Source organism: Schistocerca cancellata, chromosome 2 (genome assembly GCF_023864275.1).
Source record: "Schistocerca cancellata isolate TAMUIC-IGC-003103 chromosome 2, iqSchCanc2.1, whole genome shotgun sequence".
Lineage (NCBI taxonomy): Eukaryota > Metazoa > Arthropoda > Insecta > Orthoptera > Acrididae > Schistocerca > Schistocerca cancellata.
The window spans coordinates 260,703,899-260,721,433 of record NC_064627.1 but is presented as its reverse complement, the minus strand read 5'-3'; the positions used below and the strand labels follow the sequence as shown (position 1 = coordinate 260,721,433).

At 45.8% G+C, this 17,535-nt stretch overlaps 1 protein-coding gene and 1 non-coding gene across 2 annotated transcripts in view; one reads left to right on the top strand and one right to left on the bottom strand.

Annotated features, from left to right (window-relative positions):
* LOC126161601 (division abnormally delayed protein-like) overlaps positions 1 to 17,535 on the top strand; it is a 609,969-nt gene that overhangs the window by 486,154 nt on the left and 106,280 nt on the right. The window contains exons 3-4 of the mRNA XM_049917549.1: positions 1,745 to 2,209; positions 15,494 to 15,801. Coding sequence (XP_049773506.1) covers positions 1,745 to 2,209; positions 15,494 to 15,801 — 773 coding nt within the window. The remainder of the gene's footprint in view (positions 1 to 1,744; positions 2,210 to 15,493; positions 15,802 to 17,535) is intronic.
* Trnan-auu (transfer RNA asparagine (anticodon AUU)) lies at positions 7,317 to 7,389 on the bottom strand. Its single transcript has one exon. It is a non-coding gene; the product is annotated as a tRNA-Asn (tRNA).

Sequence of the window (17,535 nt, the reverse complement as noted above, 5' to 3'; positions counted from 1 at the left end):
CTACGTTTTATGCAGTACGGGGGAGTAATAGCTGTTCAACGTGACTTTAGTACTAGGTATGTCGTGGATCCTCCTAGAGCACAGAGCATTTGACGATGGCATGAACAATTCCGAGAAACAGGTTGTTTGTGTAAAGGAAAATCGCCGGGCTGTCCCCGAGTGTCTGACACAAACATCGAACGCACCCGCCATAGTTTCACAACGAGCTCGCAGAATTCTTTTCGCCGTGGAGCTCGACAGGTCAACATGCCCGCAATGTCTATCTGGCGTATTGTGTTGCGTAGACGTTTACATATGAAACCATACAAAATTTTTAAATCAAAGGATTACTTAATGACGGGTCGGTCGGACTGGACCAAATGATTCAGCCGTACATTACTGGCCTCCACGGTCACCGTAACTGTCTGTCATTTTTTTGTGGGTGGTTTATAAAAGACTCTGTTTATGTGCAGTGTAGGAACAATTTGAATACCGCATTGATATATGCCGTGCATCTCAAGGATGGCGTGTTGAACACCTATTAAAAGGTATGAAAAAAACTTTTTGAGTTTCCCGTTCACCAAAAAACAAAATTCATTGTATGCGTTTATTAGTTTCAGAAATATAGACGTACCAAATCTGGATGATTCTTTGTGATACGTCCTGTATTATAACTTATTTCAATACATACAGTCGTGTCTTCATTTAAGGTTTTTTTTTTTATTTTCACATGATCAGTTTCGATCTTCTAAGAGATCATCTTCAGATCTTACATTCCTTGATGACCATAGGAACAGTTGGCGTGGGGCAGGCCAATCAGAGCAGACGTGGAATACGGTAATCAAGGAATGTAAGACATGAAGATGACCTTTTAGAAGATCGAAACCAGCCATCTAAAAATAAAACTGTGCGGCTGGTCCCGGCGGAGGTTCGAGTTCTCCCTCGGGCATGGATGTTTCCGTGCTTGTCCTTAGGATAATTTAGGTTAAGTAGTGTCTAAGCTTAGGGACTGATGACCTTAGCAGTTAAGTCCCATAAGATTTCACACACGTTTGAACATTTTTAAAAATAAAAATAAACAACTTGAACGTGAACATGTATGTGTTGAAATAAGTTATGTTGAAATGTGTGTGAAATCCTTTGGGACCTAACTTCTAAGGTCATCAGTCCGTAAGCTTACACAATACTTAACCTAAATTATCGTAAGGACAAATACACACACCCATGCCCGAGGGAGGGCTCGAACCTCCGCCGGGACCAGCCGCACAGTCCGTGACTGCAGCGCCTTGGACCGCTCGGATAATCCCGCGCGGCGAAATAAGTTGTTACAGAACATGCTGTTACTTTTAATACTGTCTCGTTATTACTGTTGTATTATCTTTATTTTGAAAGTGGTGACGTAAGCGTAGGCGCACGGCCGAATGTAAGAGTCATGCCGAAGCCCTTAATCTTATCAGCTTAAACAAGTATGTAAAAATCAGAAAATTGACTACTCTCAACTGTTTCGGTAAACTGATCCTTTAAGAAGCAATGTACATAGTTTTGTTGCCGCTGTTTTTAATACGTTGGACGCACGTGTTCTCGTGACATGTGGACGACACATTCTTGGTTTTGTAGTATATTCGAGGAAAATTTGAAGAATCCTCTGCCACCTGAACAGCATACACGATAATGTCAGCTTCACTACGGAGGTAGAAGGAAATGAGTGCCTCCATGTGGACGACGCAGGCGGTGACGGCGCACGGTGCGGCTGTGTGTGTTGCAGAGCACGTGTCGGAGCTGCTGCGGCAGTCGGAGAACCGGACGCTGTCCCTGCTGGCGGTGGTGCTGCCGCGGTCGCCGTCGGCCGCTCGGGAGCCGGTGTCGCGGCTGTACGCGCGCCTCGCCGCGCAGCTGGAGCAGCCGCTGCTGCCCCCGGGGGCGGCGGCGGCGGCGGGGCAGGACGAGCCGGAGGACCTGGAGGACGCGGTGGGCGACGCCTTCTGGCGCCTCTTCCCGCTCGTCTACCGCCAGACGCTGTCGGGGCGCAAGGCGCAGCGCGACTTGTCGGCCGACTACGCGGCGTGCCTGAGCGCCTCGGCGCCCGAGCTGGAGCCGTTCGGCGGCGCGCCGCGGCGGCTGGCCAGGGCTCTGCGCGGCGCGCTGGGGGCGGCGCGGCTGCTGCGCCAGGCGCTGCTGCTCGGCGCCGCCGTGCTCGCAGACGCCGACCGCCTGCTCACCGCCAACCCAGGTGAGTACTACACTGCTCTGGCTGTCTGCCCGCTTCTGGTCTCTCCACGGGTACTGGAATATAGTCTGTCGGTAAACTCGAGAGCGAGCGAGCGAGTCCCCACTCTGCCTACCCAGCTGCGTCACAAGGCGCTTCTACAGGCCGTTTCACAACGTAGTACTTGCTGAGCGGATGATTTGGATGGGATTCGGTTAATGAAAAGGGGACATACAATTCAAGGTTTATTTCCCCAAAACAATTAATTAATTGTAATAAATTACACTGTGGCTTACAAATTACAGTGACACAAACAAATTAAGCTGCTTACAATATGAGGTAATAAACATATTATATACCACAGGTAAACACAGAAACTTCAAAACTGTTTACAATTTGATATATTAACAAATAATCGTTGTGCATTAGACTACATACCTTCACCTAATACAGTTAAATTTTTAAATGTGAAGCACAACTGTATAATTTACAATTAAATTTTCAGTTGAAGTTACTCCTTCCTATACCTTCTTTAAAGCGTGATAAAATTTTCAACAGGTATCTCAGTTAAAAATGCCGTAAAATCCTTAACACAACATGTACATGACTAAATATATGTACGTCAAGGCCCAAGATCAACAGCGCAAAACACATTCAAACTTTCGCCAACATGGGCCGCTTGCCGGTCAAAACATGTTACGACTACAGCAGAGGGCAAACTTACAAAGGTAATAACACAGGCCACCTAGCAATCTTGCCAAAATCAGTTTACACGAAGGAGTAAGAAGGGGGGAGGGAGAGGTAAACACAATAAATACCATACGCAAGTGCACTTGCCAAACCTACTACTAAAAATAGAGTATAAAAAAGGCTCTCAATTAATGACAAATCCGGGATAGGCCCGGCAATATTACACCTGAGCGCTAGTAGCCAAAATAAGGTTGACAGATACCAAGGTCTGACATCGTCTTAGGGCTAACTGGCACAACAAATAAATAAGAGTAAAAGAACAAGCAAATGTCAATGCCCAAGAATTTAAATACGATTAAGTACACACGAGGCTAAAATCAATTGCTAGCACCTTGGACATCGTCTTAGGCTTAATTGACACTAGAAATAAATAAAGGTAAGAGAACAGACAAATGACAATTCCCAGCAGTTTAAATAAGTAAGCACAAGGCTAAAAGCATTTGCTAGCAACTTAACAAGCAAACATAAAAATATCAGTCTGCTGCCACATCACAAACGGAACAGGCGCGCGCGCGCAGTCCCCAGCAAGCCAGAAAAGCGATAACACAAGCTCCAGCAACCGAGCCAGCCTGACCACAGTAATTTCAACTCAGAATCAGGGCGCGTGAGCACACCGGGTCCACGCAAAACTCACACTGCTAAATAATTCCCACCAACAGATACGGCTGCCCCCCCCCCCCCCCCCCTCCCCGGGCGGAAAAACAAGGGCGACGACCGGGTACACACCAGCAGAAAACTCGACACCCAGACTCCGGCTAAAACGGAATCACGCAGAAAATATAAACAGCTGAAGTAAGGTGAAACCAACCCCGCCGCGCAGATCGGACAGAGCAAACACACAGAAAACCTGCCCTGCAGTCCTTACAACTCCTGGGTGCGGAAACCCAAGCGCTATCGTGGCACCCTTTTCAGAGGCTGAGAACCTCGAGCGATCTCGTGCGGGAATCCATCAGTTGTCCACTACACCACATCATCAACACGCCACACTGCCCAATGCCCAAATCAACGGGGCCCGCCAACAACGAGACCACACCTCCGTGCCGGGGCGGAAGGCAAAATACCACCAGCTCGGTGCGAATCCAACTGCCGAGCCGAGCGCGCGCGGCCCCCCGCGAAAAATGCTCCAGAGGGCAGCAGCCGCCTCAGCGCCTGCGCAGGCCGAACCAGACGGAAACAGAAATACAAGTCGCTATCGATAGTGCCGGATACGCAACGCGCCAGAGAAATGGCACACTTGCAATGTCGCGGCGCGCGCTTTAAATCTGTGGCGACGCCGTATACAGATACGTCCCGGCTGCGTTTATTTTTAGACAATTGCGTAAATTAATGCAGACGAATAGGAAAAAGAATCCCGTAATGTTCGAATACTCCATTAGTAGTGTAGCGCTTGACACAGTCACGTCGATTAAATATTTGGGCGTAACATTGCAGAGCGATATGAAGTGGGACAAGCATGTAATGGTAGTTGTGGGGAAGACGGATAGTCGTCTACGGTTCATTGGTAGAATTTTGCGAAGATGTAGTTCATCTGTAAAGGAGACCGCTTATAAAACACTAATACGACCTATTCTTGAGTACTGCTCGAGCGTTTGGGATCCCTATCAGGTCGGATTGAGGGAGGACATAGAAGCAATTCAGAGGCGGGCTGCTAGATTTGTTACTGGTAGGTTTGATCATCACGCGAGTGTTACGGAAATGCTTCAGGAACTCGGGTGGGAGTCTCTGGAGGAAAGGAGGCGTTCTTTTCGTGAATCGCTACTGAGGAAATTTAGAGAACCAGCATTTGAGGCTGACTGCAGTACAATTTTACTGCTGGCAACTCATATTTCGCGGAAAGACCACAAAGATAAGATAAGAGAGATTGGGGCTCGTACATAGGCAGTCATTTTTCCCTCGTTCTGTTTGGTAGTGGAACATGGAGAGAAGATGCTAGTTGTGGTACGAGGTACCCTCCGCCACGCACCGTATGTTGGATTGCGGAGTATGTATGTAGAGGTAGATGTAGAAGACCATAAGCAATACAAAAGACGATATCTTCTTCCGAAACACAACATTATAGAGTAAATAATATTAAGATAACAATGGAAGTCAGGTTTCTACTACGCGTACAAATGTAAAACCGAATGTCTGTTCATGTGAATGTATTTTCCTCTATTGGTACTTCTAAAACGAACGCCATATAATGCAATCAATCCGTAGAATTTGAGGCCTATTCTTACTTTGTGTTTCTACTAAACGGTAGAAGTTTTCTTTGAAGGGCTGCATTTGCTGCATTGAAACCTAACAATTCTTGCAACACGAAGAGTGTTTAAAAAGTAACCAGAAATTGATAATTTTGCGTGTTGTATTAGTCCTATTTGCGTTACTTTTTTGTCACTGTCTTCGTTAACATGTCAGAAAAGTATGTGTACGATGTTATGCATATTGGGTATTTACTCTGTTGACAGATGTGTAAAAGGTTACATGTGGTTTGGTAGCATTAACGATTATTAGTTTTTTATAAAAATAGATTAGAGAATAGGTATTAAATTTCGTTATAAGAATGGAATAGGCAACGGCCTTGCCGCAGTGGCTACACCGGTTCCCGTGAGATCACCGAGGTTCAGCGCTGTCGGGCGTGGTCGGCACTTGGATGGGTGACCATCCAGGCCGCCATGCGCTGTTGCCATTTTCCGGGGTGTACTCAGCCTCGTGATGCCAATTGAGGAGCTACTCGACCGAATAGTAGCGGCTCCGGTCAAGAATACCATCATAACGACCGGGAGAGCGGTGTGCTGACCCCACGCCTCTCCTATCCACATCCTCTCTGAGTATGACACGGCGGTCAGATGGTCCCGGTAGACAACTCGTGGCCTGAAGACGGAGTGCTTTTTTTAAAAGAATGGAATAAAGTGTGTGAAATTTTTAGAAATGTTAAATATTGCTCTTGGCTAGTCTGTTATGAGTAAACAAAGGGCATACAAGTGGTTCAAAATGGTTCAAATGGCTCTGAGCACTATGGGACTCAACTGCTGTGGTCATAAGTCCCCTAGAACTTAGAACTACTTAAACCTAACTAACCTAAGGACATCACACATATCCATGCCCGAGGCAGGATTCGAACCTGCGACCGTAGCGGTCGTGCGGTTCCAGACTGTAGCGCCTTTAACCGCTCGGCCACTCCGGCCGGCCATACAAGTGGTATAAATATTTCACAGCAGGCTTTAAAGGACAGAGGTTTTACAAGCGTGGAGAAGATCCCGAGGAAACAGTTCCTAAAGTGTTTCGCGAATTGGAAAAAACACTGGCGTAAGTGTATAGTATGTAATGGGGAATATTTTGAAGAGGATAACATTGCTGTAAATTAACAAATAAAGTTCTTACCAAAAATAAAAATTGATATGTGAACGCACCTCGTATGTCAAGCTTTTTATTTAGGAGTCCAGAATCGGTGTACATGTTTCGAAGCAAATTTCAGCAGTATTTAAAAAAGCTATTACGCATATGTTTTAAGCAATATGTCTTAGTCAGGTGAGTAGTAACCAAGATAGAGATTTAGCGAGAGAATACATTCAAATGCTCCTGTTCGATAAGCATCAAAGGTTTTCCGTAATTGTGAAACTGCCTATAACGATGGGTTCCCTCCCAAAAGTATTAGTTTTCTTTTGTGGCGATTACTGTTAACCATGCGGCTTATTTTCGTGTTCTATCCTTATGCGTCCTATTGTGGCGAGGCTGACGTTTGCATAAATTGCAGCCTTTTGATTGGGACTGGTAATATTAGCCAACAGTTCTTTTTGTGTCGTCTCCTTAACACACGCTTTAATAACATTAGAGACCATCGAACGCTCGTTACTTCGCAAAACGCTCCTCGTCTTCGAATTCTGCAGATTTTCTTGAGAAGCAGGGCGATTATCCATCTCTTCCGGATACCAGAGTACATCAGTGAATATATAGAGTTAACTAACTGACCCTGGCAACCAAGACCCCACGAACAGAAACGACGTATATCACTGCACGCCGATCTACAGCGCTAGACGAGTAACCGGCAACTGATTTTGGGTGCCCCTCTAGGCCGGTGTGTTGTAGCTAGAGATGTTCACTTTGATGACCAATAAAGCTGTTTTGTATGCAGCTCTTGTTTTCTTTGCTTTCTGAGACCATTCAACGAACTTTTCAGACGCACCTTGCATTTAAACATAAAAGCCTGGGGACTAATGACCGCACTGTTGAGCGTCCTTGTTCCAAAAACAAAAGCAACAACAACGTACACTTGTTAATAGGCGCGCGTGTTATGTGAATTGGAGGTGTAGAGGGGAAAGAAAGAAAGGAAAGGGAGGGGATCACTGCTACCAGCTGCATCGGGACATTACGCGGGATCAACGGCGACGAGTGGAAATGCGTTCCGGACCAGGATTGGAACCCGGGATCTCCTACTTAATAGGCAGGTGCGTTGACCACTGCGCTACCCGGGACACAGCGTTACCGCAACTGCGCGGAATATAAAGCCGATCCACGGTCACATCGAGCGCTATCTATCCGCACAGTCACGCATGTTATTGGCAGAGTTTACGTGCCTGTTGTCCAGTCTTTTGAAAATGGCTTTATGCGATCTCGGTCAGGAACACTGGGAGGCACGGAGCGGAATCGTCAAGTCTCGCTCAGAACACACACTTAATCATACATTTAATTCTACTTGCTCAAATCCGCAAAATAAAAGACGTACAGAAATGGAATTGGCATCAGTGTCTTCTGGAAGAACTGCACTATGTTCACACTTTAGTTTTATTTGCCATAGAATATTTGTAAGACGATATACTGAAAGCTTACGAAAATGCGTTTCCTAACTGCGTTAGCTACCTTTCGGCATGCGGGAAACATTTTTGTTATTAAACGTTGGAGAACTCATTTTGTGGACAAAATCTTAGGATACATCGAATTGTTATTTGCTTGCTACGGAACAGATCTCTGTTGGAGATCTTCAGCACGAGATAATTTAGTTTAAATTGACGCACAATAATACGCCTGTGCCTCGAAAGATGAGCAGTCATCTGTTCGGTTTGATTTCGAAAACACGCAACTTTTTATAATTAACCTGTTTTGTGATACAAATTCATTCTTATTTCTAACGTAAAAAATAAGATTGTGGTTGTTAATAAAGAAAAGTTCAAATGTGTGTGAAATCTTACGGGACTTAACTGCTAAGGTCATCAGTCCCTAGGTTGTTAATCGAAGTCAGGAAGCTTACAGGGTTGAAAGAAAAGACAATAGTTATGCACAAAAGGCCTACACTTCCCTAGTATTTAAACTTTTGTTGTATAAACAGTGAGAGAGATCTGTTTTGCGGAATTATGATTGTGTTCCTGAAATAAAATTCATTCGGACTCAGTTGTCGATAGCAGCCTTCTTAGGCAGGACTTCGCAAAATATGCTTTTGCTCTGCAGGTACTTAAACTACACACACCAAAAAGTGCAGCTCAATCCCACTATGCATCGTTTCTCTGACGACAATGGAAAATCTCTACTGAAATTACTCTTGTAGCTATTACACATACTAGAAATGATACTGTTACCACGGTTATTTAATGATATGATCATTTCCGGTACTGAATCTTCAACAATATCATCGTCCTCCCACGCTTTTCCCAGGAAGCGGTGCGAATGACTGAAGGCTTCCTTCCACTCTTTAGAGGTTAATTTCGTACCAGCTTCGTTGCTGAGTGCCTCGACTGCAGAGTATGTTTTTGATTATTGCAAACAACGTAACCTTTAGTTTGGGTCCATTTCAGTTCTGTTGGGTTGAAGTGGTAGTGATAAGGCGTCACTCTAGTGTCCTTATGTTCTCGTCAGATCATTGATTTCGTATATGGAGAGCTGTTGTTTATGGAGAAATATTGCACCATAATGTCGGTCTTAACTTTTATCACTTACTGCGACGCTGAAGCGAATCACCTCCACCTTTCGCTTTGCCATGTTAAGGCGTTTTGTCAAGAACCAGGAATCAAGAATAATCGATGACAGTGTAGATACGTAAGCCCGAACTGAAACAGTACGCCAATACCCTGGGCAAGAGAGCGATGTCGAACTTTTCTGCTGAACAAAATCTCCGCGCAACGATCGGTTCCACAGGACAAGGCTTTCTGAAGCTTATTGCAGGCGATCAGTGTTCTAGTGGTGGGTAAAAGTGTGGTAGCTTCTGCTGGTTGGTGCAGCTAGACGTTTTGTGAGATTAGCCGGATGCGTGCCATGTCTTTCTCAGAGCCTCTCCCCACTACTCCCTTCATATATGTCAATCTTAAAGTAAGCTGGCCACGGTGGTCTAGCGGTTCTAGGGGCTCAGTGCGGAACCGCGCGACTGCTACGGTCGCAGGTTCGAATCCTGCCTCGGGCATGGATGTGTGTGATGTCCTTAGGTTAGTTAGGTTTGAGTAGTTCTAAGTTCTAGGGGACATGACCACAGATGTTAAGTCCCATAGTGCTCACAGCCATTTTGAATCTTAAAGTAATCTTGAACATAGTGGATTGTTCACGAGTTCTCTCGTAGTATAACATGTCCTTAAAGTGTATCAATATGGACATGTTTTGCATGGAAATCGGAGATGATGCGGACAGTTGAGCGTCACGTATCGTCGCGATTGTTTTCAGGTGTTTCCCGTGTGTTGAATCCGATGACGCAGAGAAGAGGCTTCCACTACACGCTGCTTGCTGCGGGACGGGCAGCGCCGTATTTGTAGGCTGCCCGCAATACAAAACCGATGTCCGGGATGTCGGCTTAGCTGCGCGTGCCTGCAACCGATCCTACAAGTGAATGGCATTCCATTCTGGTGCAAGACCTCACTGTCTGTAGAAAGGGCCGTGCAGACAAGACAGATGCTATTGCTATCCACAAATTCGTTAATTATGTTCCGTCCATTGAGAAGGTACAGACCGATAATTAACCACATTTTAATACAGACTGGCATGTCCTGTATCTACCAACTTCAAATGATGTTACATGGCGACGGCAGCTTTGAAATACAGGTATATAGATTGGCAATGAACTACAGTATGTAACACAGCCCGCCTGTCTGGCCGTGCGGTCTAACGCACGACTTTCCGGGCGGGAAGGAGCGCCGGTTCCCGGCACGAATCCGCCCAGCGGATTTGTGTCGAGGTGCGGTGAACCGGCCAGTCTGTGGATGGTCTTTAGGCGGTTATCCATCTGCCTCGGCAATTGCGGGATGGTTCCCATTATTCCGCCTCAGCTGCACTATGTCGGCGATTGCTGCGCAAACAACTTCTCCACGTAAGCGTACACCACCATTACTCTACCACGCAAACATAGGGGTTACACTCGTCTGGTGTGAGACGTTCCCTGGGGGGTCCACCGGGGGCCGAACCACACAATACCCCTGGGTTTGGTGTGGGGCGGCGGAGGGGAGACGTGGACTGCGGTAGTCGTCGTGGGGTTGTGGACCACTGCGGCCGCGGCGGGGACGGAGCCTCTCCGTCGTTTCTAGGTCCCTGGTTATTTCACGGCGAATGACAGTCTAAAATTCGTCAATTGTAGCAAGCGATTGGCAGAAACCCTTTCCTTCACATAATCCGAAAGAAAGTAATCCAAAGCTGGTCAACCACGGGAACGGGATGACTGCATTATATTGTTAAACCGAAATATCACACGATTTGGAAACGTTTGTCAAAGTGTAGCTGTACTTTTCTCTGCTATGTGGGCCGTTGTACCAACCTGCTAAAACCAAGTTGCTTATTCAAGAACCCTCCCCTTGCAAAACAAAAATAAGCAAATTATGCAACTTTTGCAGTAGCGGTTGGCATTCACTGTTGCTACAAGTCTGGCGTCATCGTCACAAAAGAATGAACATATCCACTTACGAGAAAAGTTTGGCTCACTGGAGATCATCAGTGGTTAGAGATCAGTGATTTTCGGTTAACCATTTTAAGAATGTCAGTGCAGTTGGAGAGTCTGTTTTTCCTGTCAGTGTTTGAATCACCTGCAATTTATATGAATGAAACTTTGTAAGATAATGACGAGTCGTGGATATTCGAAACATATATTAAACGCGATAAGAAGTATGTAAAAGAACACGATAATCATTGTAGACGCCAACAGAAAAATGATTAACATACTACTAAGAAAGGAGTAAAGTGCGAAATTTGACATGGGGATATCGACAGAAAAAACTTTTACGGTGGCCTTCATGGGGAAAGAACGTATTAGACCCAAAGTAATGGTAGGTCAACAGATTTTAGAGCGAGTAAACCACATCACTTACCTAGGATGTGAGGTGACATTGGCTACAGCAAAAATATACAAACTGAGCTTAGTAAACCTTAAAAACAAAACTAGGGAAGATATTCAAATTAAAATCTACAAAACACTTGCAGTCCCCACACTGCCCTACGGAAGCGAGGGCAGGGTGGTTACCAAAAAGCAAGAAAGCCGTATTCAGGCACAAGAAACGAAATTCCTGGGACGAGTTCAAGGTTGCAGAATAGAAGACAGACTAAGGAATCAAGATATTAGAGAAAGACTAAAAATTTTTAGTCTAAATGATAAAATTGTAGAGTGTAGGAGAAAATGGAATGAACACCTGGAACGAATGGAGAGTGACAGACTCCTCTTAAAGGCAAGAAAATATAAGTGCCAAGGAAGAAGCGATAGAGGAAGATCTCGGCAACGCACGTCAGAATTGGATTTCTGGGTTACAGGACGACTTGGCCTCCGTGACAAACATGCGGAGTCTGAGTAACAGCAGACCAATAAACCCAGCATTTCAACACGTCACTGTATTTTAATTTAAGCATTCCTTTCAGTATCTATGATTACTTTAGCTGTTGATGCCCCATTTGTAAGACTGTTTGCCATTTCTGCTGGTAAATCTTTCGGGATGTGAGATCGTGGTCCAAAAAACTCTTCTGTTCCTGACGTTTCGTCCAGGACTGCGCTGGACATCCTCAGAGGCGTTCCTCCGCCAAGTCTTGCCGACTGACCGGTCGGACGTCCGAGAGCGACATATATACTGTAGGAAAGGGGCGTGGTTGAAGTAACATGTGATGAGCAGAGATAATCATGAAAGGTTTACCAGCAGCTGTGTCATCCGATAGTGAAAGCCTTCATTCTATGTTTGTCATTTATTTAACCTTCTTATACGTAGGACTTACCTGCGGTTTTGTCCAGTCGCATGGGATTTGCGATAGCCGAGAGTTTCGGGGTAAATGCAAGTAAATAAGGGGCCAATGCCGATGAGTAAACTTAAACTCCGTCTACAGATCCTAACGGTACCGACCGACCGCCGTGTCATCCTCTACCAATGGCATCATTGGATGCGGTATGTAGGGGCGTGGAGCCAGTACACCGCTCTCCCAACCGTTGTCGGTTTTCGTGACCTGGAGTTGCTATTATTTGGTTAAGTATTTCCTCAGTTGGCTTCACGAGGCTGACGAGAAGAACACGGGAAATGCCGCAAATCGGTTTCCCAGAAACTTGGCTCAGTGGAAAAAGAGTGAAAAAAGGGGACACATATCTCGGATTATCTCTGTATACTTGGTCGTTGCTGAGAAAATGACCATCAATGTTTTCGAAGTGCCTTAGAAGCCTTTTAAGGAGCTGTAATGTCGGCCCAACTGCTTGTGGCTAGCGTCACGACCTCTCACTTTTGCATCCGGTGTTCCAAATTCGATTATTACTTTCATTTATTTTATTTTATTCAATAATCAACCAATGTCTGTAGAAGGTTACTACACGAATGTTTCTAATCATATAAGGGATACAAGGGCGTCATGTTAATTGTAAAATTACAATTGGGTTTTAAAATCTCATACCTTTATTATATACTATGTGTTACGGTGTTTTTAAATCATCATATTCTTATATTTCATTCTGATATCAGTTCTTAATTCTTATATTTTTTCTTCATGAAGATTTCGTTCAGTCCTGTGGATGATACCGATCGTAGAAACATTTGGAACATAGAAATTGCAAACAACACGAAGATCACACGAAGGCCGGTTTTGCACAGCGACATTTCTCCGTATGGATGTCACTCGATAAAGAAACGTCGTTAACAGTGCTGGAGATTTCACGCTTTGGCAATAATTTCGCTGTAAACAAGGGATTACTTTTTCTGAAACCGGCGCTTGCAGCTGATTATGGATCATTCACTTATTGTTTCTTTTTTTAATTCATTCACCAGACATAAAATTAGTGCACGAATAAGGACAACGTCTATTGGATTTCCATTGGAAAACATTCGTGTAGTAATCTTCTATCGGCAAGGGTAAATAATTGAAAAAAAAAATAAAAGAAATAACCGGGATTTGTACTTGGGGCGCAAACGTGTGATGCTGTGTCACTGGCCACTGTGCCACCGCTTCGGTTGTGCTACTTGCTCGCTGAAAGGCTCATAACGTACCTCGAAAACTTTCACCGTCGTTTCCTTAGAAACGGTCGAGTGTTTACAAATAACCCGAGACTAGTTTTCGCTTGAAACTTGCTGGCAGATTAAAACTGTGTGCCCGACCGAACCTCGAACTCGAGACCTTTGCCTTTCGCGGGCAAGTGCTCTACTAACTGAGTTACCCAAGGACGACCTATGCACCGTCCTCACAGCTTTACTTCTGCCAGTATCTCGTCTCCTACCTTCCAAACTTTACAGAAGCTCTCCTGCGAACTAGCACTCCTGAAAGAAAGGATATTGCGGAGACGCGGCGTAGCCACTGTCTGGGGGATGTTTCCAGGATGAGATTTTCACTCTGCAGCGGAGTGTGCACTGATATGAAACTTCCTGGCGGATGAAAACTGTGTGCCGGACCGAGACTCGAACTCGGGACCTTTGCCTTTCGCGGGCTAGTGCTCAGTTGGTAGAGCACTTGCCCGCGAAAGGCAAAGGTTCCGATTTCGAGTATCGGTCTGGCACACAGTTTAAATCTGCCAGGAAGTTTCATATCAGCGCACACTCCGCTGCAGAGTGCTTATTTTGGCCCCTCTTCCCCTGAGCGAAATTTCTGGGAAATCTAGCCATGGCACTTGCTGTGTTCTCCTCGTGAGTGCAGTCCTCCATGGCTGTAACCGGAATCGGACCGGGGTTGTCCGCATGAATGCCGAAGAGTAATCTCTGTACGAGGTGCATTCAAGTTCTAAGGCCTCCGATTATTTTTCTAATTAAGTACTCACCCGAAATCGATGAAACTGGCGTTACTTCTCGACGTAATCGCCCTGCAGACGTACACATTTTTCACAACGCTGACGCATTGATTCCATGGCAGCGGCGAAGGCTTCTTTAGGAGTTTGTTTTGACCACTGGAAAATCGCTGAGGCAATAGCAGCACGGCTGGTGAATGTGCGGCCACGGAGAGTGTCTTTCATTGTTGGAAAAAGCCAAAAGTCACTAGGAGCCAGGTCAGGTGAGTAGGGAGCATGAGGAATCACTTCAAAGTTGTTATCACGAAGAAACTGTTGCGTAACGTTAGCTCGATGTGCGGGTGCGTTGTCTTGGTGAAACAGCACAGGCGCAGCCCTTCCCGGACGTTTTTGTTGCAGTGCAGAAAGGAATTTGTTCTTCAAAACATTTTCAGTAGGATGCACCTGTTACCGTAGTGCCCTTTGGAACGCAATGGGTAAGGGTTACTCCCTCGCTGTTCCAGAACATGGACACCATCATTTTTTCAGCACTGGCGGTTACCCGAAATTTTTTTGGTGGCGGTGAATCTGTGTGCTTCCGTTGAGCTGACAGGCACTTTGTTTCTGGATTGAAAAATGGCATCCACGTCTCATCCATTGTCACAACCGACGAAAGGAAAGTCCCATTCATGCTGTTGTTGCGCGTCAACATTGCTCGGCAACATGCCACACGGGCAGCCGTGTGGTCGTCCGTCAGCATTCGTGGCACTCACCCGGATGACACTTTTCGCATTTTCAGGTCGTCATGCAGGATTGTGTGCACAGAACCCACAGAAATGCCAACTCTGGAGGCGATCTGTTCAACAGTCATTCGGCGATCCCCCAAAACAATTCTCTCCACTTTCTCGATCATGTCGTCAGACCGGCTTGTGCGAGCTCGAGGTTGTTTCGGTTTGTTGTCACACGATGTTCTGCCTCCATTAAACGGTCACACCCACGAACGCACTTTCGACACTTCCATAACTCCATCACCACATGTCTCCTTCAACTGTTGATGAATTTCAATTGGTTTCACACCACGCAAATTCAGAAAACGAATGATTGCACGCTGTTCAAGTAAGGAAAACGTCGCCATTTTAAGTATTTAAAACAGTTCTCATTCTCGCCGCTGGCGGTAAAATTCCATCTGCCGTACGGTGCTGCCATCTCTGGGACGTATTGACAATGAACGCGGCCTCATTTTAAAACAATGCGCATGTTTCTATCTCTTTCCAGTCCGGAGAAAAAAAATCGGAGGCCTTAGAACTTGAATGCACCTCGTAGACCCAAACTGGGATTGCATCCGCACCTGGCGACTTATTTCTTTCCAACTCTTTCGGCTACCAGTCTACGTCACGGATGCTTACTTTGACCATGCTGTAGCGCTGTACTACAGAGCAGTGTGTTTCGGTGGTTGGCAGACGGGGCGGAGTCGTGGTCGCGGTGCCAGTCGGCGCTGCTGCGGATGTCGTACTGCTCGCGCTGCAGCGGGCTGTCGGCGCAGGCGAAGCCGTGCTCGGGGCTCTGCCTGAACGTGGTGCGCGGCTGCCTGACGCAGCACGCCGCCGAGCTGGACCTGCCGTGGAACGGCTACGTGGAGGCGGCGGAGCGCCTCGCGGCCGCCGTGCAGGGGCACGCCGCGCTGGAGGACGCGCTGCGCTCCATAGACGCGCACGTCGCCGAGGCCATCATCATCGCCATGGAGACCCGCCCGGGGCTCGACAGGAAGGTGAGCTCCACGTACACTCTCTAGCTCGGTTTCGTGTTGGTCTTCGTTGCTCACTTCTCATTCCCAATGCTCGTCTCTGTACTTACTCTTATTCCTGCCGCTGTCATATGTAACACTTCCTGACCTCCTCCGTTCGTTTCGGCGGTTTTAAAATCAGTAATCACAGGAAGTCGGTTGCAGATATTCAGTGACGGGCTTTGCTGTAAACTGCGTATGACAAAGAACAAAGGGAGAGGCGAACATTTACAAAGTTGCAACCATCATCATATTCGAAAAATAATGTTACTTCGTTTATCTCTGCTGTGCAGTCTTCTTGAAGATTCTCTTCTTTGGCTGTTCAATGCCCGTTTGTGTAAGTTCCCGTTCTGCAAGAAGAAATCAAATTTTTTAAATTTTATCTATTAAGTTGTGTAATAAACCGTTGTGGAGCTGTTTTCTTCTTCAATATTTAGTGCTTCTGCCAGCAAATATCAACACGTTGCGCTTAAAGATACTAAAAAAAACATCACTTCTCTACACAATACCATTTGCACACGCCAAAATGATAGCATACTTTACTGTTTCTTACCCCAAAACAGAAAAAAACGAATTTTTATGATATGTGAAACAGTGTCTGTGTAATCCATTTATTTAACTGCATCAAGTAATCCATTTATCTGAGTGTAGCGACAGTACAATACGTAGAGAAAATGAGCCATTGGTCTGTTCCATTACAACTTGCAACACCCACACATCAGCCATTCCGAAGTTACCGTTTCCAACCGAACCTAACCTCTCGTAATGTGAAACTGTCATCAGGCGCTTGCACGTATTGGAGAGAGGTGATGTTCTCTAACGCGAATCCTATTTTACTCTATGTTTAAGAGATGTAATTAACTTTCGCATCCCTCTTAATCACTGTGATTGTGGTCTAGAAACTAATGGAAATTAGTGTCAGATGGGGAGTTCACAACGCTGTGCAAGTAAGAGTCGTCGACAGACTCCAATAAACAGGTATGGTGAGTCGAGTCCTAAGTTACACATGCAAGAATCTCACTTAACCAGTTTACGTGACAGCACAGAAATCAATCGCAAAGTGTGCGTAAACTGCTCAGCTGTTACAGCTTATTGGACCGGCTGCCGACAGTCAGTAAACACGAGAAATTAAAACACAAGAAATATTTAGATACACAACAAGAAAATGAACACGAGCAAGATAGATATTCAATGAAATGATGATACGACGGCAGCACAACATTAAGCGTCAGCTGAATGGTGGAATGGATGGCTTCGTGCTTTGGTTTATATTCTATTTTCGAAGTCTCATAGTACTACCTATTACTCGAACTAGTGAGCAACACGATGCTTGAATGGTTTGCTGGGCGTAAACCGGCAGCCTTCCTAAACCTCATGGCGCATAAGCCGTAGTTTCATGTCATCTGGATGCCGACTGTACCTATGGTGGAAACATGCACTGAACTGTCCAGTGCGCTTTAAAAAGTGAGAGCCACTTCTCTGCGTTTGGTGCTGTTTAAATCCGCTGCTCACAAGGGACCAGTCGACAAACCAATGCGGCGCTACTTCTTAGGCTTAAAGTAACTGTATCATTTGCAGCCGTTCAGGATTCACCACTGTGGAACGTTAAGTAGCCAGGAACTGGCGTCTTCAAACGGCCAACTTCACATTTCAGGCATATTCCTGGGCGTGAAACATTAAAGTTCGTACAAAGACTCAGTTTTAACAGACATCCGAATC